The sequence below is a fragment of the Lepidochelys kempii genome, chromosome 10, assembly GCF_965140265.1.
Source record: "Lepidochelys kempii isolate rLepKem1 chromosome 10, rLepKem1.hap2, whole genome shotgun sequence".
NCBI lineage: Eukaryota > Metazoa > Chordata > Testudines > Cheloniidae > Lepidochelys > Lepidochelys kempii.
The window spans coordinates 56,872,906-56,895,318 of NC_133265.1; the positions used below are offsets into that span (position 1 = coordinate 56,872,906).

General features: G+C 39.8%; 1 protein-coding gene across 2 annotated transcripts in view; it reads left to right on the forward strand.

Annotated features, from left to right (window-relative positions):
- THSD4 (thrombospondin type 1 domain containing 4) overlaps positions 1-22,413 on the forward strand; it is a 622,386-nt gene that overhangs the window by 218,956 nt on the left and 381,017 nt on the right. For both annotated transcript variants that reach the window (XM_073303716.1, XM_073303717.1), the window contains one exon: positions 21,497-21,633. In XM_073303716.1, coding sequence (XP_073159817.1) covers positions 21,497-21,633 — 137 coding nt within the window. The remainder of the gene's footprint in view (positions 1-21,496; positions 21,634-22,413) is intronic.

Below are 22,413 nucleotides of genomic sequence, written 5' to 3' on the forward strand. Positions count from 1 at the left end.
TCTTTGGGTCCTAAGATTTATCTTCTGGATATTGGTTTGGACAATCAGACTGCGACTTCTGTTTTTTTGTTTTGTTTTGTTTTGTTTTTTTAAAAAAACAGTATTACTCCTAACACACAACTAATATTTTTAAAAACCAGACAACAGCATACTGTCCAGCCCTTCATTAATGAATTCTGGTAAAGGCACTTTACCAGTGGAAAAGATCCTTGGATATTATACTGAATGTAAAGATGTTTTTGAAGACAATTGGCTTCCAGTTTTGTTATATTTTAGGTGAACTAGAATGGAATAGTAATTACTGTGTTGTACAGAGAGCTGTTTGGCCTTATATTCCAACTCCCCAATATTGAATACTTGAAGACTACAAAAGGTTATCAGATACTTATGGTTTACTTTAAGGGCTAAATTTACCAAGGTGAACTCTCTCTCTCTTTTTTTTGAAAGTTTCTGAAAATTCTATTGTCAAAAATTTCCTTTCTTTGAGCTTTTCCTTTAATAAATATGACTCTGTTTAGGTAATAGCATTTACAGAAGTTGAGTTTTTATTCCGGTAACAGCCTGCACCATTCACTGTGTAAATGCCAGATGTTTATTTCTTGAAGTAGTTATGCTGCTATTACTATGAAAAAACCCACATTTTGTATGAATTATTATTTCTACATGCTAGAAAAGGAAGCCTTTGAAAGCTGCTAAAGTAACTCTTTGGATTTCTTCCTCTGACAAAAGTAGTTAAAGGTGGCAGATATGATTGAGTCAATTCCAGCCATTTCAGGAGTTTTATTAAAAAGCCAAGCTTCCAAAACAGCCAGCTCATTTCTCTTCTCTCAAAAAGGAAACCATATGTAATATTGATGATATGGTCAGTCATATTTGAAGCCAACTAGAACAAAGAGCAATTTCACAAATTTGTACAGTTTGTGCCATTTTACTGGTTGCCAGATAACTCATTGGCCAAACGAGTTTATATTTATGTTCGTGTACACTTTTGTGAATAAATTTCTTTGTAATAGGTTTCTTTCTAATTTCACCAAGGAATAATGGTAAACTTTCTAGCTATTTCTATTGACTGACAGCAAATCTGGTAGCAAATGGTATCAATAGTAGTCATTAGTAGACAGATGGATTTTGGACAGAAAGCATTTGGGGGAGCTTGCAATAAATGATAGTCTTTCCAAATTGCTTCTAAATTGCATAACTCTCGGTAGGCACTAAAATGAATCGGGGATATTTGATGATGGGGATCAGAACCTTTTAAAAATGAATCAGTCTTCCTTCATTGGATGTTCTTGGCATCCTAATTTTGTGCCATCTTTTTTAATTCCCAATAAAAATGGAGCTGAATCTATTAATTTTGTAGCTCTAATATTGTCTACTATGTATAACATCGGATAGGGTGACCAGACATTCCGATTTTATGGGGACAGTCCCTATATTTGGGGCTTTGTTTTATATAGGTCCCTATTACCTCCCACCCCGATTTTTCACACTTGCTATCTGGTCACTCTAACATCAGATGATTCAAGGAAGGAAGAAAAGCAGTAAATAAAGGAGGGATTTGTAGGTACAGAATGGGAAGAGTCACTAGGGAAACACCAACAGTAGCTGCTGTCATATCACTGAAGGAACTCAGAGATTGGGATTCAATAATACATACAAACATAGGCATGAAAATATTAACAAAGAGTGTAGTATTTAAGTTGCTTAAATGAATATGTATCATGCATTGGTCTGCCAGCACAAAACAGAGACTGTACAAATAGCATTGTACATACCCAGCCAACAAGCTGTGGTGTAAAAGTACATATTTTGGCAAGTGCAGAGTACTCAGAAAGAACTCTGCTTCAAAATATATGACACACATTTTATTTATCAATATAAGATCCCCCCACCCAAATGATCAATCATTACTAAAACCTTTTGGGGTCCATTATATGTGACATTATGCACCTTATGCAAGGTTGTAATTAAAACTTGTTCTTCTGTTTCAGTAGTGAGTGAATAAAGGGGAAACTGAAATTATTGGCTCTTTAAGGTCTTATCCATTAATTGTAAACTAGAGATGCTGGAGATTTTGCTTCCAGGGTAAGATTAACTTTATTAAAGAAAACAATCATGAACCCATGCTTTCCTTAGTCTCCAAGATAAGTCATTTTGGCTCCAATCCAATTCTCAATGAATACAATGGAAAGATTCCCATTTACTTCAGCGAGAGTTGAATAGGAATCATTTTGAGAACTCTTTCATTCTGATGTTTAATGTACTAAATCAGACGTCAAGAATTATAACATTCAAAAACCAGTCGGAGAACACATCAATCTCCCTGATCACTCGATTACAGACCTAAAAGTGGCAATACTACAACAAAAAACTTCAGAAACAGACTCCAACGAGAAACTGCTGAATTGGAATCAATTTGCAAACTAGACACCATTAAATTAGGCTTGAATAAAGACTGGGAGTGGATGGTTCATTACACAAAGTAAAACTATTTCCCTGTGCTTATTTTCCCCCCTACTGTTACTCACACCTTCTTCTTGTCAGCTGTTGGAAATGGGCCATCCTGATTATCACTACAGAAGTTTTTGTTTTTCTCCTGCTGATAATCGCTCACCTTAACTGATCACTCTTGTTATAGTGGGTATGGCAACACCCATTTTTTCATGTTCTCTGTGTGTGTATATATATATCTTCTGACTGTATTTTCCACTGCATGCGTACGATGAAGTGGGTTTTAGCTCAGGAAAACTTATGCTCAGATAGATTTGTTAGTCTCTAAGGTGCCACAAGTACTCCTCGTTCTTTTTGCTGATACAGACTTACAAGGCTACCGCTCTGAAATCTTGTAAGAAGCTAATTCTGCATCCATCCCATTATCTCACATGATTGTAGAAGTCCTGTAACAGCAGAACTGGCCCAGTTCTATTGTGTGGGAGGGCAGTTTGTGAGAAGCCTGCATACTCACTGAATTCCCTTGACCACAGAGCACAGGGAGTTTTGGAGGGGCATGACTACTGGATCTACAAGTAGTCATCCCACCCTTCTTCTGTGTAGAGGAACTGCAACAGTTGCAGCTGCAATAGTGCCCCTGGAGGCACTTCCCTGCTTCTCTAGCTCCTGGAGGAGAGAGAGACAGGAGGACTCCTTCTATCCTCTGGAATGTCTTTAGAGCTCTCCATTTACTCAGGCTGTGTGTGGGTTCTAGGATGTCATCTTGGTTAAGGAAGCTAGCAAAGCCTCATAGATTCTCATGTGTCATTTACATAGGGCTTATATAAGAGCAAATACAAAATATGCTCCTTGTCAATTCAGTTTTAAGTAAGGAGTCTGTGTGATTTTTGGATAGTTTCCCTCATATTTTTTTATTTTACACAACTTGTTTATGGTTTGAAATATATAAAAATACATACATATTAATTGGGATGAAAAATCAGGAAGGAAAGAAACACTTTGCACTCTAAGCTTAATTATTTGGTATATAAGCTAGCCATATTTGTAACTACTATACCTGCTTGAAGATGCTTGTTAACAAATATACCTTCACAGTAAGATTCTCTCACCCTTACATTGAGCAGCCTCTTATCTGGCAAATAGTCTGATTGGAGCTATTATTGGAGTAAGATACTACTTGAATGTGAATAAGGGGGGAAGAATCTAAGGGCTTGTCTAAACAGTATAGCAGGGTGCACCAGAAGGATGTGAATTCTAATGTGCTCCAACAAACTATGCACTAATTAGTTGGTGTAGACCCTGATGGTGCACAAAAATAGTCCCTTAGTGGGTGTTAACCTAGTACTGTGTCCATAGTGTGTACTATTTTAGTGTGTGTGAGAAAACTTTTGATGTGCACTAGCAGGGTCTGCAAGGACCAGTTAGTGCACAATATGGTGAAGCATGTGAGAATTCACACCCTTCGGGTATGCATTGCTGCACCATTCATTTTCTATTTAAAGGGGGAAAATGAGTTTGGAGTATTGGGAGGAAAGTCTGCAATGGAGCCAAGTCACCAAGATGAGGTAATAGGTAGTTGAAATTGCAATCTGATGAGTGGAGTTTAAGTAGAAATACATTTAAATTTAAAGATTTTTATCCTTCTGAAAAAATATAATGAATCTATTATACCACACGACCACATCTGTTACCTTCAGGGAGATCATTAACTCAGGGCATCGCAGTCTTAGAGAAAATCTAGGTGAAATCACTTTTCCAAAGAATATTGGTAGGATTCTCAACAGCTAACAGTTTAGGGACCCAGTTGTACAAAATAGTGGAGTGCCTTCAGCTCCAGATGAAATTGATGGGACTTAGGCGTGTTCAGCACATGGCAGGATTGGGTCTGAAGATGGGCTCATGTCTGACTGCTCATTCAGAATCATTAAATTATGTACACTAATATACAGTGCATGCGTTTGTGAAATAATTTAGGATCAATCATTAAACAAACAAGTAGTCCCACTGAAACAAATAGGACTGCTCATGTGATCAGTTTTTGCATAATCAGGCCCTATATTTTTGTCTATATATAAAATTGTTTTTTTATTGTTTCCTTTTAATAAAATAAAAAAAAATCCACTTGTTTAAAAAAAAAACAATCATGGCCTTTCCAGTACTTTAAAGGAAATCCCAATGTTAACACTGTATATGTCCTAATATTTGTAATCCAAACAGAAGTGTGTTTCACTTTTATCTTTTCTAATACCATCTGTGGCAATGAAATAAAAGAAGAGCTAGACCTTCTTACTGTATTTCAGTTTCCAGATGATGAAAATAATAAAAGATCAGACCTCTTTTCATTTTTGTCCCCATAAATATGTCCCCAATGCATTAAAAACACAATATTTGGATTTACCCAAACACTACCTTTTTAGGTGGGAGCAGGAGTGGGAGTTGAAGCTCAGTTGTATTTGGTTTTCTATAAAAGATCAAATATTTAGCTTGTCTTAGCACAACATAGAATATATGAAATAAAAAGTTGCTAATGCAATGAGAAGCAATCAGCATTTTTAAAAGGGGAGAAAGCAAACCTTGACTGTAAGAAATGGAAATTCTGTGTACAACTGTGGAAAGAAGATGGTGAATTAATTTTAAAAATGAGAGAGAGGAATAAAATTGCCCAAAAGCAAACAAAAATGAAAGAGACGTGGCAAAAAATAAGCAGAACTGATGGTTATTGTCAAAAGATCTTCCCAAAACAGATGTTAGCCCTAATAAGGACAAAGCATCAAAAGAAGCTGAAAACTCCCCACAGCACTAGTCCTTCTGTTGGGACATACAAATGTAGTTACATCATATGGCTGGTCTAAGCTGCTATTTCTTAAATAACGTTTTCATATTATTAATTGAATCTCTTGAAACAGAATAATTTATTGTTGACAGTAAAATCACGTCTTCTAGACAGAATGGTCTAGAGAGATGGTGTGCTTGTTCTGGACCTTTGCAATAGGGGAACCACTAGGTGAAGGTATGTTGTTTGGTTAATTAGTAAATGTATAATGGATTTTCAGGGTTTTCTGGTTCCCACATACAGAGGGTCCATCACTTGGCAGACTCATTTCCTTTCCTTATACTCCCTCCATCCAAGCCACTGCAGGATGCCCAGCAGTGCCTTTTGTTGCTCAAACCTGAACTGTGCAATGTCACTTACTTAGATGATAGACTGAGTGAGGCATGGATAAACTTAACTAAAAGCAGGCATAGTGTGGTCAGATACCGTGAAAGCTTTACCACACAGTACTGCCAAAATCTGCTACTCCCACATCAGGCTTCCTGTCTTAGACCTCTCTTCAGCTGACTCAACATTTTATTGTGGGCAAATACCGACTGTAGACTAAGCCAATTCTGCCCTAAAATCAACAGGATTTCTTAGGGTGCAAGTCAGGGAAGAATTTGGCCCTAGGACTTGGCTTCTAGGTATGTTTCATTAACTATTTGTGGAGGAGTGCTGTAGCTGATTTTGCCAGGCAATGTGCACACAGGCCATGGGTATGTCTACATTGCAGTTAATAACCCATGGCTGGCCCATGCCAGCTGATTTGGGCTTGTGAGGCTCGGGCTAAGGGGCTGTTTAATTGGAGTGTAGATTCCTGAGGTGGGAGGGACCCAGATCTCAGGCTGCAGCCCAAGCCAAGTCTACACTTCAATTAAACAGCCCCTTAGCCCAAGCCCTGCAAGCCTGAGTCAGCTGGCAAGGGCCAGCCATGGGTTTTTAATTGCAATGTGGACATATCCTGAGTGTCCACGTGGATCCTGCTGCCATGCATTAACAGTTTTAGTTCACTTTGATCTAGTCTTTTTTCAAATGGGAGTAGATCAAAGTGAACTAACGCACAGAAGCAGGATCCACATGGACCATTAGTCCTTGGCAAGTTAACAAAAAATAGATTCACACTGCAGCTTGCCGAAAACTACCTATTGTGTAGACAAGGCGTAGGATTTGGGTGGGGAGTCAGCCAGGTGAGGGTACACATTTCCCCATCCCACTTTGTGGCACTCAGAATGAGAACTTTCTCTTTGTATTATTATTTATTATGGTAGTGGTAAATGCCTAGAGAGATCCTAACTAAAATCAAGGGCTCTATTGTGGTAGGTGCACTGTAGTCCTTTTCTCAAGGAGCTTACAATCCAAATAGTTAAGAGGAGAGAGGACAGAAGTTATTATCCACATATAGTGGGGGACCCTTTTGCACTATGGTTAAACTTTCTTTAATAATTTAGTTATCAGTTTTGTTATCGGTTGCATTTTGCTTTGATTTGGATGTTGTTTGGTCCTTGGCTATTTTTAACTCCTGTTGAAAGATTGAATAAATTATGTAGCAAATGACCTGCACTTGGAACTCCCTATCTTGTGCAAGTTTTTCTGTTTTTTAAGAATGTCATTGGATTGAAATGCCTTGCACTGGCACTCTGCCTGAGTCACTTTCTCAGTTCTATCCCCTTAGGTTCTTTCTTCATTATAGAGCAGCAGCACTGCTTAGCATTGGTCTCCTTACCCATTTTGCTGTATCTCTTACCACTGACAATTCTTGACTATTTTCTTAGGCTAGGAGCTAGCAAATAGGGGCATTATGCATTAGAATAGGAGGCTGAGAGAAGAGAGCTGTTGGCATGAAGTTCAGAAAGGCGCTGTGTAGTTAACTCTTAGTATAGAATTTCTGGATTGAGGGTCTCACCTGGAGCTATAAAGTAGTGCTAGGGAGATGAGAGAGGCCTACTTCGAGAGAAGGAGAGGTCAGAAAGAAAGATGGGGATCCTGCAGAAGAGGAGTAGGAATATAAAAGGACTCGGGAGGACACATTACGAACAGATGTAGGTAATCATTTTGGTTATCTCTTGTCTCCATTCTCTGGGGCTGCGTTGACTTTGACCAAGTGCGATCAATGCAATTCTGCTGCAGAGAGCGTGAGGCTGGAGTGAGGCCCCCACATGGGGGTCCACACAGTCTGCATACTCTGAGGTTGGCGTAAGGGGACAATGAAATATAACTAGAGCTGTCTGGAGAACGACAGTTCTGTTTCATGAAGACTTTAGAGGTTTTGGAAGTTGTTTTCACACCAGAACAAGAATAAATCTTTTGAAAGTTTTCACAAGATGGAATTTTGTTGAAATAGCTGGTTTTGGCTCAAAAACAGCTGATTTTTAGATTCTGTTTTCTTTCTCTGGAGTTGACCAGAGAGTCCACCCTGAACTTCAAAACTTTTGTGTCAGAAATCTCATCAAAATAAATGTTTCCACAAAACATTTGTTTCCACGAACCAGCACTTTCTGATAACACATTGAGTCCAAAATGTTCCTACCAACTGTATGTTTGACTGTGGATCACTGGCCATTCGTTGGTGATTAAATGCACTGGCCATTTCCCTTAATTAAGCTCAACTGACATTAAAATTTGGCCCTTAATACTAACATTTTAGTTAGGTTAGACATTGACATTAACGCACTGAAGAATAAACCAGAAAACAGTAGCAGAGTAAAATGGGAACACATATTATAGGAGTGGATACTTTTGGAGGACTTTATGATGAAAGAAAACCTATTATAGTAATATTGGTCACGGTGGATGATGGACATAAGCCAGGATGAAACTTGGATCATATGAGTTTCTCTTACAAAGAGGTATGTTAGTGCCTGTCCCAAGCAGTGAGTTGGGAAATAAGACAATGTCTGAGATGACCAAACAGTATTTCCAGGGACTGTTTCCACCACTGAAATGAGAGGGGCTGGTGTGGTGCTGAATGCTTCTGGAAAGTGCAGTTTGCTCTCACGCTTAGTGGAAGTTGAGGGCACTTTCCCATTTCAGGAAGCATTCAGCGTCTTTTGACATCGGGCATAAGTTAGTGTCTCATAGCAGCAATACAGAAAAGGAACAAGTACACATTGTATTGCTATTGGATATCAGCAGTAATGAGCAGGAGCCTGAAATGCCCTAATGACATTCTGCTACTGAATGTGTAGGAGCCAGGAAACTGAGATAAGGCCAAACAAGTAAGAGTTTAAACAAACAATGAACTGATTTTTCTTGTTGCTATTCTTCCATTAGGTTTTATTTTTTTGGTCTTCACTAAACTTTGGAATAATGCGTACACAGTTGTGGCTGAAATAAAAAGTGGTCAGATACATGCATTGCGATGCCCCGGCTTTAAAAGTAGACAGGTGGCAGCAAGAACAGTTTTCTGTTCTTCTTTAAATTTTTTATTTTTAAAGGACCAGACCTGGCCATTCCTGAAGCCCGATTAAAGAGAACAGTCTTAGTCATGAGCAAGTATATGCAGTTGGAGGGTGGTACTACTTCAATCATTGGAGAAGCTGATTCAAAGACAGTCCTTAAGTAAGTCTCTTGGCCTGTGGGCTGTAGAATATGGTAGTGGAGGAAGGGCTGATTTTGCCATGCCTTTTTATGCTCCCAAAGAAACTCTGCTTTTGTTCCCATCCTGCTTTTCACCCAGTGCAACAAAGAAGGCTTTAGACTGAAATTTCAATTAAGTCCTGGTTTGATGAGCTCATACAGTTCTTTAGTGTGCTGTAAAGTTGAAATCCCTCCCCTTCTTTTTAGGAAGAGGTGTATTGGGGTTGTGCAGTGAGGTTTTCTTTTCAAGCCTATGTAAATCTCCATTTGAACTAACTTCGTTTTTCATTAAGGAAATGAAATGTGTTTATATTTCTTTTTGACTTGGGGTTGATTGATTTGTTTAAAGCACCTTCCAAGAATAAAAGCAAAGTGACAATTCATGTTGGGTTTTTTTTCTGTTTTGCATTCATTTTAAAGTGAGTGTGGCTGACTGTGTCAATTTGATAAATAGTGTTCTAGAAAATCATCCTTTTGCCTCTTTTTCTCACACTTGCATACATTAGCCTATGTCAGCACACAAAAATGCAGAAAAGATCTAAAGAAAGCATGTCAAAAAGCTAACGTTAACCGTAAGACACTGATGAATAGGGGAAAATTAATTGGGTAGCATGGTGGATTTGCTTACTTGTTGACCTTACTACTGGTAATGACTGATTTCCAACTATAGCCCTGTTGAGAGATTATGACTTCTAAATGAGGTAAAAGTGCTCCATTGCCAGGTCTTGATAAAATGTGTAAAAAAGCCCCTGTGGCGGTAAATCTGAACAGAAAGAAGTACCTTGACTGGCTCAGTGACCCTTATGAACTCAGAGCTGACATTGACCAGGGGGTGGAAAGAGAAACATTGTCTTATTTTTGGTTATGTTACAATTGTGATGGAAACTTGAACTACTTTTCTGTCTGTGAAATGGAAATCAAGAGCCAGAAAAGAAATACTTCGCTTTATCAGAATTGTTCATTAAAGATGCCTCCATCAATTCATTAAATAGTTATTAGTACTGACTGACCATGTAAGATAGTGTTAAATTCCATCTATATTCTTTAGTTATAAGGTAGTTAAAACAGGGCAACTTGAGCATTACTGCAAAGACTGAATTGGGGGTAAAGCAGGCATGACAATGAAAAAGCAGAGATCCATTATGTGGCATGTGAAATACTGCCTGTATAGTGAGCCTTCTCTGTAAATGTGTCATGGTTTTAAAGAGAGCCTGCTTTTGAGTGGAAATGCATCATCTTGCCAGCTGGTCTGGAAAATCTTCACCTTGAAGTCTTACTCTATTCCCCAAGGTCAGATAGCCCCTTTGTGAAGCCCTGGATCAGATGACATAGTACTTAATATGCTGCCTGTTGTGGAATCAATCGCTTCACAGCTCATTGCTTAATTGACATTTTATGTACAGTTGCCAAGCAAATGGTGTAGTTTGAATGAAGCCTAAAGGATTTAGAGGAACCCAAGAGCTGTGACAAATAATTTGAAAAAAGTTAAGATACATGCGAGGCAAATTAGTAATGGAGCATTCTTTTTTGAATGGCACCTAGCTTGGCACCTAGTTTTACAATGGAGTTCTAAGATACATTTGCTAATGATCACAGTAAGTGCTAACTATGCACCATGATAATGATCGTATAACACCTACAGATGAGTTCTCACCACTAATGGTGCTCTAGTCACACAACGTGTTCTGCAACCCCTAGGCTTGCAGGGGGCAGTGCGGCAGAGGATATAAAAGAGGCCTCATTTGAGTGTAGGAAAGGTCCAAATCCTTCCAAAAGTATTTTAGGCTGTAAGAGGCTTGTTTTACAGTTGTATTAAAACAGCAGTTATCTGTATATGGTCTAAGTCACCAGGTGACCACACAACCTTTCTCAGTTGAGGAACAATCTGAATATCAAAGAGTGGCTGGAGGCTGAGACAGTCATAAGAACTCATACTGTGACATTTAACTTAGTTAAGGTGATTTTGTTAATGCCCTATTTCTGTAATATTGAAGTCAGTTTTACCATTGACTTTAATGGGAACAGTATCAGTGCCTAAATGAGGAAATTAACTAGAAGTAAAGGCCAAAGTTAAGAAATAAAGGCCTGATTCTGCAAAGCAGATGGCTACTTTAAACATGCTACATTACTGCTATAGAAAGTTTACATATCTCAAAACAAGAAAATAAAACCAGAGATGCGAGGAAAGAATACTATGGTTAAATTGCAAACTTATTCAACTTCCTGGGAAATCTGCCCAAGTGAAGCCAATACAAAGGGGGACAGACTATGGCAGATGGAAATTTGGAGGACTAAGGCTGAATTTTCAAGAACAAATAACTTAATGGATCAAAAGCAAATAAGCAATTAAATATATTTGAGGAGAAAGAACAGGAAAATCACTTCTAGGTTACTAGTGAGTGAAGGGAGCAAACTTGGAGGATAAGGACATTAGAGAAAAGCTAAATGACTATTTTGCACCGGCTTTTACTATGCAGGGAGATAAGGAAATGTATACTCCAGAGTTGCTGTTCTATAACTGTTGTTTGCAGGTAATAAAAATGGGGCACTATCAGATGGAGGTGACAAAAGAAGCAATGATGGAACAAATGGAGGATTTAAATTATGATAAATTATGATGGCTCATACGCACTTGAGAATTCTGGACTTTTTAATAGTAAAGTGTCTGAGCTGCTAACAAAAATATGCCAGTTATCATTAAAATGCATTATAGGATTGGAGGGTAGGGAATGTAAGTATTTTGTTTTAAGTGCTAAAGGTGATGTTGTAGGTAGCAAACTAGTGAGTCTATCTTCAATACCAAGCCAATTAATTGAAGGTATTGTTTGAAAATAATCTAGCTGAGCAAATTAATATAAGGACAAGCCAGTATAGCTTCCACAAAGGAAAATTGTCTGTCTCCAACTTATTACAATTATTTGAAGGGTTTAACCAAAGAAAACCAGTTTCAATTGATAAGGTGTACACAAGTGGCGATTAAAATGAGGTAGTGATAGGCTGAGAGGTAAAGACTATCATGGATTAGAAACTGGTTAAAAGAGTGAAACACCAGTTGAAATGAGTGGTCAGTTTTTGACTTGAAAGCCTGTTCGCTTCTTGGGTCACGCTATTATTCTCTTAAGACTGATATGATTTAATAGATTAGAAGATCCTCTTTTGAAGACTTAAAATATCTAGCATTTTCAGGTAAACATCCGAGCTTTTGCAGATCTGGTTTCAATCTACCAGCCAAGATTCTATCTGAATAGTCTGAAGCTGTTGTGTCTGTGAAAATGGACTGGAAATCCCACAAGTACAGGCTCCATCATGACATTTTCAGTACTTTCTGGATCAGGACTGAAATACCACAAAAGCAGCCTTTTCATGACATTGGCATTTTATCATACATTAGACATTTGGATCTCTTCTTATTTTATCTGAACTGGTCCCTATCGCCATGTCTGACTAAAATTTTGCCATGGTATAGTCTTTTAAAAAGGAATATTATTATTACATTATTTTCTACATGTTATGGAGTAGTTGGAATTCTGTAAAATATTTTGTTTATACTGTCTGACTTCAGTCTGGAGAGTAAATGAGACTGAATTAGCATAGAAGCTTCTCTCATCTCTGGGCAGGTTGATACACTCTGGGTCAAGCAGAAAGTCATGGAAGCAGCATATTAGTTGCAGCTGATTAAAGTTTATGGTATCTCTTTTTCACAAAGACTAAACAGTGACATTCCCCAGATTCCAGATATGCCATTAGGGCCTCATCCAAAGCCCATTGAAGTGAGGCGAAAAGATTCCTGCTGAAATCAATGGGCTTTGAATCTGGTCCTTTATCCCTGAATATGCAAAAGAAGAAACCTTCAATGCCAAAATAAAAGGAATTTCCTTTTAATTCGTCAGTCACTATGAAACAATAAGAAAAGGAGTACTTGTGACACCTTAGAGACTAACAAATTTATTTGAGCATAAGCTTTCGTGAGCTACAGCTCCTGTAGCTCACGAAAGCTTATGCTCAAATAAATTTTTTAGTCTCTAAGGTGCCACAAGTACTCCTTTTCTTTTTGCGAATACAGACTACTCTGAAACCTGTCATTATGCAAGGTATGGAACAATATCACTCTCAGTCGGAAGGAAAGTTAAGTTAGTGGCATTTCCCTTGGCAAATAAGGGGTGATTAACCTGCTACAACTTAAAGACTACAGAACATTGGAAAGAGTGTGACTGGTTAAGTGTATTAACCGACTTAATAGCATGTGATATGTAGTTAGAATATTTCTGTTTAAATGATAAATTGGTACCATAGCACACAGGATTTTGTTTCTGTTTTGAGGAGAATTTAAATCTATGCTGCTGTCACCTAGGAGTTCGGGGGTCAGTGTTTCTTATGATTTTTAACAGTTTTAATGTTAACAGTGAACACTGGCACCAGATAGTTCTGTAGATTTTACTCATGATGAGATTTCACCGGTTTTCGAACAATGATGTGGCAGAGTTTTTTAAAGCTTTTCTTTGCCCTCTCGGTTTTCCCTCAAATTAAGGAATGACAATGGAAACTCTCCTTTTAAAGTTGCATATTGAAAAACTTAGAAGAGTCCTTTTTTATTTCATCTAAATTTTTTAGAGACTGTGTATTCATATATCTCATAAGACATGGAGGTAGTAAGGATATAATCCATTTATGGACCACTTAAACTGGCTGCTTCTGGTTCAGCCATATTGTTTAGACACTGTTTCTAGTTGGCAGTGCCATAGCAGTAGCATGCATTTGTCTTTGATGACAAAGAAGGGAAAATGCTTCTGTACCAAATTAATTTTTCAATCATCAGAAATATAGGACAGACCTCTGTGATGGGGTTTACCAGGCCCTTTGAGGCCCTTCTGAATCATCATGGTCCTACCATACCTCACCCTAAAAAAGGAGCAGTAACGGTGAGCCCTCTAGGCCTGCCTAGAAAGGTTGTGAGGAAGCAACTAATCAGAGCCCAACAGGCTCTTTTAAAAGGAGCTGCAGGGCCTAAGCAGAGCAGTTGCTGGATGGACAAGAAGGATGAGGAAGACTGGAATTCTCCAGGTCAGCAGGCTTGGGAGAGACCCTGCTCAAACAGGGAACAGACAGAACTTCAGCCCTGAGGTAAGGGTGAAGAAGAAGGGGCTAGATGGGAAGAGACCCAGGGAATAGCAGTAGCAATTATTAAAGGAAGCAGCACTTGGCTGCTATTTGTAGGGTTCCTGGGTCGGGACCCAGAATAGTGGGCAGGCCCCGAGAAGGGGGCAAGTGTTGTTTAGAAGCCCAAGAAAGGGGCTAGAATTTAAAGGGCTCAAGGATGGGACTAAGACCCTAGAGAGGGCCAACCATTTGTTGAACTTTGTTACCCTGCCCCCTTCCCCCCCACCCTCCCAGAAGGGAACTGAATGTGAGAGGCGACCTGCCTGGAGAGCTGAGTATTCAGGGAGGAAGCCCTCCAGGCACTGCTTTATAACAGGGCAGGGATGGACTTAACGCTAGCCCAGAGGGGATGAGAATTGAGGCCAGAGACAGGGCTGCAGCCACCAACAAGGGTAGAGTGATTGCCCTTGGTGAACCTTTTTTACCCCAGAAGGGCAGGGCTGGATTAATTCAGGGGCTTTAGGGGCTGCAGTCCAGGGCTTTGGGCTAAGGGGGCCCCCATAGGCCTATGGGCTGGATGCGGCCCGCTGTGTCTTTTCATCCAGCCCGCAGTCTCCGCACCATGGGCCAGACACTGTTCCCTGAGCCTCGGTGCTCCCCAGGGCTGGAACCGTGAGTGCCGGCTTTCCGATGTGGCCCCTAGGCGAGGGGCATTCAGGGAATATCTGTGCACTGCCCTCGCCCCCAGCGCTGGCTCCGCAGCTCCCATTGGCCGGCCATCTCAGGGAGCAGCGCAGCGCAGAGTCAGAGCAGGCAGGTATCCTGCCTTAGCCCTGCTGTGCCGCCAACCAGGAGCCACCCGAGGTAAGCACTTCCCAGCCGGAGCTACACCCCACACCCCCTCGTGTACCCCTACCCTAGCCTAGAGCCCCCTCCTGCACCCAAACGCCCAACCAGAGCCCAAACCTCCTGCTGCACCTCAACCCCCCCGTCCTATCCCTGGCCCCACCCCAGAGCCCATCTCCCCCCCACCTGGAGCTATAACCTCTCCCACACCCCAATCCCCTGCCTGAGCCCACTCCCCAACTCCAAACCCGCAGGAACCCCACAAAATCTAATAGCCCCAGACCCACAGGAGAGTTAATCCAGTCCTGCAGAAGGGTTTCATCCATTTTAGATTTTGTGTGATTTAACTGGAAGGCTGAGCCACTGAAGACTTGCCTGACGAGGTTAACAGCTGACATGGAGCGTTGGGATCAGAGAGTGCAAGTTCACACCTGTCTGACAGAAGGCTCTCACAAGAAGTGAATGCGCACTGTCACAACCTCTTAATAGTTTCCCCACATGAGAAACAGAAATATGCTAATTAATGGCTTCAGACCTGTTTGAATATTCTGAACTGCCAGGGCACTAACCCTTGACAAATCATCTAGGCGGCTGCTAGCTAGGATATTTTCTCCTGCTTACTGCCAATGTTCCAGTTACACCCACAGTTTGGAAGAGGTGTGAGTGAGAGAGAGCAAGAGGCATGGTTAAGCCTCTCAGAAATTTCAAATGTACCTCAATTCTGAGGGCATGAAACATAGGCTGCTCCTAGGCTAGAATAGCTGCAAAACCACTATATGCCTGTGCAGTGTCTGGGGAAAGAACATTCCTTCCCACCTCTATGCTGCCCAAAAGAAAAATGTCAGCATTCAGCTAGGCTGCTTGGGCCTTGTGCTGGCTTCAGGCTACAAGTAACTGGACGTTTACACCACTCTTTTTTTTTTTTCCTCCCCCCCTTCAGATTTGTGTTGGACTCAGACTCTCAACTTCACATTTAGAGAGACAGGGTGGGTGAGGTAATATCTTTTATTGGACCAAATTCTATTGGTGAGAGAGACAGAAGTTGGTCCAATAAAAGATATTACCTCACCCACCTTGTTTCTTGGGACCGACACAGCTAAAACTACACTGCATACCACATTGCATTTGGAAGATTATAATCTCTACCATAAGGACTATTCAACCAGCTTTCCTGAAAATACTAGTTATTTGGGTTCCCTGAGGCTGCATATGCTGCCCAACAGGCCCTATCAGGCTGTTCGTGCACTCACAATTGCAGTAAAGTGGTGCCAAGCATAACATAGTTTACATGCAACTACTCCAGTGGTGAAGTGCAGTGTAATAATAAAACTGGGCAACAAATCATTTGAGGGGAAAATGGTATAGAATCTGGCAGTGAAGAACTATTGTAAATTAATAAGCAAACTTTGAGTTACAGCAGGGTCAAGCTGAGGCCTAAACAGCTGGACCATTTCCTTTTAATTGGAGTAGGCACAGTCTGTGATATAATTTTCCCATGTCTGGTTTAATTAAACTGGTAATTCTAGAATGCATGGGGTTTATTCAGGTTATTTTGTAAACCTTTCAAAAAGGGGAAAAGAACAAATAGTATTTCCATAGAAGAATTAAAATATACCAAAACAGGTGGCCCTTTAATTTCTTAGTGTGTCAAATATTATTACTCCTATCCCCATCCTGATTTGCACTTTTAATGAATGTTTTTATCTTGGGGGACTGGATGATGATGCCAGTAGTTAATGAGCTAATGGTGCCTTTCACTTTGGGGATGCTAGTTCAAAGCCAGTCCCGATTGATGGTGACCAAAGCTGTTGTCCTTTGAAGAATGGTTAGCAATCTGTGTGTTATGACCTATCTTAACCCACTTCTTCATGGGTAGGCACCCACAACATGAGGATAGGAAAGGGGTAGGTTCCCTAAAAGTTTTCTCTCTATTTGCTGGAATCCTAGTTGCCATTAATTGAATCCCTTGTTGCCAGTAAGAGCAGAGAAGTCAAGGATTGAATGGGTAGGGAGAATGAAAAATCTCAGCCTTTCAAGTGGATCCTACAGCTTAGAGATATTGGTAGGGCAGTGTGAAATAAGCTTGCTTGGCACCAAACCTGCTCTGGATACATTAACATCTTCATGGGCTAGAGCTGTCAATCTGACATCTTTCATGAGTACCAGTTGACTTTTTTAAACAATATACATAAATATGTTTCCTCCAAAAAAAATTACTCTTTACAGTACAGTCTCATCTTAGCACAGGTCTCCTGGGAGCTGTACTTCTGCAGGTTGGGGTTAACTCCAACGAAGTGCTTAGCTGAGTCGCTGATTGCCCTCAATTTCCATTGAAACGAGGAGGCTATCAGCACCTGTGCGTGATCAGTCCTTCACACAGAAATAGTCTGTTAAGTGTTTAGTTTAATGCCATATACCATTTAGCTTTTTAAAGAAAGCTAAATGTTATCGGATTTGAAAAAAAAAATTCTGACTTTAGCAGTCTCCACCGCCCCCAACTTATAGGCTTAGTGAACTCAAGTGCTTTGAGAGCCCTTGCAGATTTTTTCCATCATTAATTTAATGCTGTGAAGTGAAAGCTATAAATCAGGGTTTCTCAAACTATATATGGTAGTCACACAAATGGGACTTCATCTCACCTCATAAATTGGGAGTAACTCAAAGGATCTAATAACAAAAAAAGTACATGAATTAAAACTACCTTTTAAAAATTCATCAGAATGTGAACCAGCCCCAGAGGGCTCCTGTCCCAGAGGGAAAGGAACTCTGTTATCTTGTATATGGTCACCTTGTCTTTTCTTCTTAAATTCCAAAACTCTCCATGTCATTGCAGCTTCCTACCCTGTGTTGTAGCCCAAGAGAAATGCAGCAGGGCAGCTAAATGTTGATCCAATAAAAGTTTGTAGTGTTGGATTTACAACTGGCTTGTTCTCAAAAGGGCAGTTACAAATATGTAACAAGAACAGCATGTGTCACAAACTCTTCTATAAGAGGCCAAGAACTTTACCAACATGAGATGTGCTCCCCTTCTCCTTCTGCCCCACACTCCTGCTCTGCCTGGAGAGTGGAAAATTGAGCACTTTAAAACAGAATAGGAAGTTCAAGTATTTTCCAGACCAAGTGTGATTTGTTGTTTGAATCAGACTTCGGGGAATGTTTTTTGCATTGGATGAAGCCCATAGGCCCCAATCTAGCCAAGCACACACAGATCAGGATCATAATACCGAGACATCCTAGTGGTGGTTGCAATATGCATTATTTAAAAGTAATGTACTCCTTATAGAAGGTGCCTAAGTCCTCTGTTTAGCCACAGACTAATAAGGAATTAACATGGAAAACTTCTTTCATCTGGCCCTCTAGCATATCTCAGCCACATTTTTGAGAAACTACTAGTAGGCATAACAGGGTCATCCAGAGGTATCTGTAATGCAAGTGCTAGTTGCAATATGGGCAATTGGACTGAACTAAGATCATTAAGTCAATACATTCAGGCCACTGAACAGCCATGAAATAGTAATGACTTTGTCACTTTCACCCAAGGGTTGATTTTAACTGGTGACTTAAAGATGAAAGGCTTTTTAGCTTATTTCTAAATCCTTGAGCCATCCATTTCCTAGAGGAGTTGTGTATTTAATCCGCTGTGTGAGCATTATGAGCAATCTACCCCTTTATAATACTATACCTTTTTAAAGTGTGGTGGATAGAATCTCTTTCATTTCAACAGCATCAACTTTGGTCCATATGTTTTTAATTCATATATAGTGGGATGAATACTCTCTTCTTCCCATTTCTTTGCCATTGAATTTGGGGATTAATGAATATACGTTATGACCATGGAGACTTTGCTCTCTTGTTGAGAATACCCTCTGAGTATTTCCCATGCTTTGAAACCAATTCTTATTTAAGGATTACTGTATTTTGGTATCTGGAGAGCCTGATCCCTGACATTAAGGTGGTACAGTAGCTTTAGTGAAATTAGTTGACGTATTACTATAGTTGCGGTAATAAAACACTTTGTGTTGGTTGCATTTGCAAGAAAGGAAACATTGATATCTGGAGGCTTGTTTTAAAGAAGTGTCCAAAGGCATTTCTTTCTGCCAAAAAGAAGTTTTCAAGAGACAGAGGTTTGTGCTGATAGGAGTTTATATGGCTGTTTTAGAAAGAATTTAGAAATGAGGCTAAGCTGAACACTTATAATAAGCAAGGAAAAATTTAGGGCATATAGTACAGAACGTAATAGGATAGTCTGCTGCACTGCTCAGATATTCTTCAGTACTTGAACTGCTGGTGTTTCATCATGAAGGGAAAAACATACTATATGGAAATGTTTCTGTTGCTAGTATGGCACCAACAGTGTGCCAGGTGCCTTTACAGACTGGTAGAACACATGGTCTTGCCCTGAAGGGTTTACAATCTAGAAAGACCACTTACAGATGAAGGCTGGGTGATGGGCTGGGAAGCAACAAAAGTCAGGGGTCTAGGTTTTAAATGTGGGGAGTGGGTGGATGACCAGCTTTGTGCCCCTCAAACAGGAAGCACGCAAAAGATAAGAGTTAGGGAACTGATTCCAGGGGTGGCTGCTAATGCCGAATCTGTACTGTCACAGGGGTCGTGGTGGGCTGCCCTGGATCAATGTGAAGACACAAAGCTTCTTCCTGGAAGTCCTTGTGTCTCTACTGAGATCCACTCTCTTTGGGAGCTAGAGCCCCTGTTTTGTGTTGACAACCCATTCACACCTACCTCAAAAGAAGAATTTGGAGAAAACTCCCTCGGGTCCCAATGGGTTTTGCCACATTGGAGGGCCAGCTTGGCCCTGGGTAATTCAACTATAATGTTTAGAAAATGTCTTGTTAGTTGCACAGTTTTTTGCGTGGATTTTTTTTAAACAAATATTTTTGCTCATGCATTGTATTAAGAGCTCTTTGAGGAGGGAATAGAAGAATATCAAATTTCTCTCTCTCTCAGCCTGTATCCCTTTTACTCTGCCTCTAGCACATCCACAGATGTTGCCTGCTGATATATTATTGTAACCCTTACATAGTCATGTACTCTCATTTGTATGTACAGATTGCCATCAGCCTTAATATAATCTGTTGTGCCTTCCCACGAACGTCCCTTGTTAATATACTTTATAACCTTCTTACCAGTCCACATCAAATGAACCTCCATAATGGTGACAATTCTGCCCGCTTTCATTCCCTAAATAACATATTTGCAGAGCAAACTGGCTATTAGTACAGCTTTTATTTATTAAAGTATTTGACTAGTTACACACTTTCCAACAGAATCAAAAACATACAAAATATTGGTCACTAAAACTGACTCAAACAATTGGCAGTGTCCTAACTCTCAGCGGGGACTCACCTGCTGTAATAATAAATAAACTGACTACATGTTATATTTTGATTGAGGAGAGAAGACTTCAGTGTGACCTGAAGCTCATCAATGTCAGGGTTTCTCTGACCATCATAGGGAATGAATTTCAAACTCAAAGAAAGCTACTAAGAATGCTCTAAAAAAGAAAAGGAGTACTTGTGGCACCTTAGAGACTAACAAATTTATTTGAGCATAAGCTTTTGTGAGCTACAGCTCATGATGAAGTGAACTGTAGCTCACAAAAGCTTATGCTCAAATAAATTTGTTAGTCGCTAAGGTGCCACAAGTATTCCTTTTCTTTTTGTGAATACAGACTAACACGGCTGCTACTCTGAAACCTATGAATGCTCTGTTGCTGATCCTGAGCAATTGCCTTCCAGGCACTTTCTTCTTTAGATGTGATTTAAGGTGGAATCTGCGCTTTCTCCTCTTTGTCCCCCCCCCCTTTTCTTTTTCTTTTTCGTCATCCACCTCTGGGACTTTAGAATCACAGATGATCCTGTGAAGGGTGCCTATAAGCTGTGGCCCAACTGTACTGGAGTATATTTTGATGGGCTCAGATTTGAGGATGTATTTCCTTAGTTTTGATTTTAGGTCTGGTTTAGGCTCCAATCTAGCAAAGCACTTTATGCACATGAATTGAACATGGAACTACGCAAGTGCTTAAAGTTAAGCATGTACATAAGTGTGTTGCTGTGTCATGGTCTTAGTGGTGTCAGGATCTTAGAGGAGAGTTTTGTTCAACCAAAGTATCCAATTTTTAGTTTTTCATTCTACTCTGACATTTCTTCCTTAGGGCCCATTGTTGTTTGTTATTTAATTTTATATCCCCCAAGTGTGCTTGACTGACAAAAGGGAAGAGACAGTCTCTGCTCTGAAGGACTTCTAATCCAAAGAGAAATCATGTAGACAAAGGAATAGGAACAGGAAAAGGAAGCAACAATCACTACCAGGTGACAGAGCCATGAAGTTAGGCATTTATCATGTTAGTTGTGTAATATGTGTGTATTCCTCTCTTTCTGGGTCTCTCTCTCAGCTACAGTCTTACGTTCAAACTACTTGGAGTGGAGGTCGGGGTTAATAAGGCTGGTGTTTGGAGGAGCTATTCTGTTATTTAAAAGTCTTCTGTGGAATTCTCCAAAATCAGCAATAATCTTGAGGTTAAAAAAAAGATATTTTCCTATCCAATTTTTTTTAATATTATAGACTACTTGCCTACTTGTTTTTTCCCTCTCCAAATCAGGGGTAAGGTCTCAGCCTAACATTTAATTTCTTTTTTTTTAAACCACATCTGTAGACTTGGTAGCAGGAACTTACGTGTTTTTCTTTCTTTAGTGAAGGGAAGTCAGAAGTGTGAACTGAATTGCCGAGCAATAGGCTACCGGTTCTATGTGAGACAAGCTGAAAAAGTAATAGACGGCACGCCATGTGATCAAAATGGAACTTCAGTCTGTGTTTCTGGGCAATGCAAGGTAAGGCCAGCATCTGAATGCGTGAATTTTAGCAATTCATCTTGGAGTGTCTCTTATGTGTTATGCAAGTTCCAATAATGATTGATGCAATCTGATTTGTGAAAGTTCGATGTCTTGGTAACTTGACATGTACCTTATATTTTTCATAGATATGAAAAATATGTGTCCTCATCATACTTTAATTATATGTAAAACTGTAAAAATAGTGACTGAGAGAATTTTGAAAGGTTGTGTGGAAGTTTCTGACCAGAATTAAGATGGCTTTCAGTGAACTTCTTCATATATTTAGCTTCTTGCAAAAGAGGTGTTTATCCCTATGTCAAATTAAACTCCCCAGTAATTTATTAAGCAAAACAATGGAAGTAAAAATAAAAGTAAGAAAGCAACTTGGCTTTAGCTTTGGAATGTAGATCTCTCTCTTCTTTCTCAGCTGAAACAGATGGTAAGACTTAGTGGTTCACTTTTATTCAATTAAATGTTAAAGTACTTGTCATTTAACCAGCAACACTGTAATTTTTCCCATCAACCCTTATGTGCAGTTAAGAGATGCAAGTTATTCTCCTTATTGGTGATCTAGTGTTCTGTTGGTAGAACACAAATAATTGTCGATTGGATATACAGTCATTTCTTTAGGGTCCAAATGAGGTACTGTGTTGACTTTACACAATCTGATATCTGGATTCTCATCATAAAGGGTAAATGCCCTGCAGCTTCTGTGAGATAATAGCATTCTTATGCAAAATGTGATGTTTATGTTTATTTAAAACCTCTGATGCAATA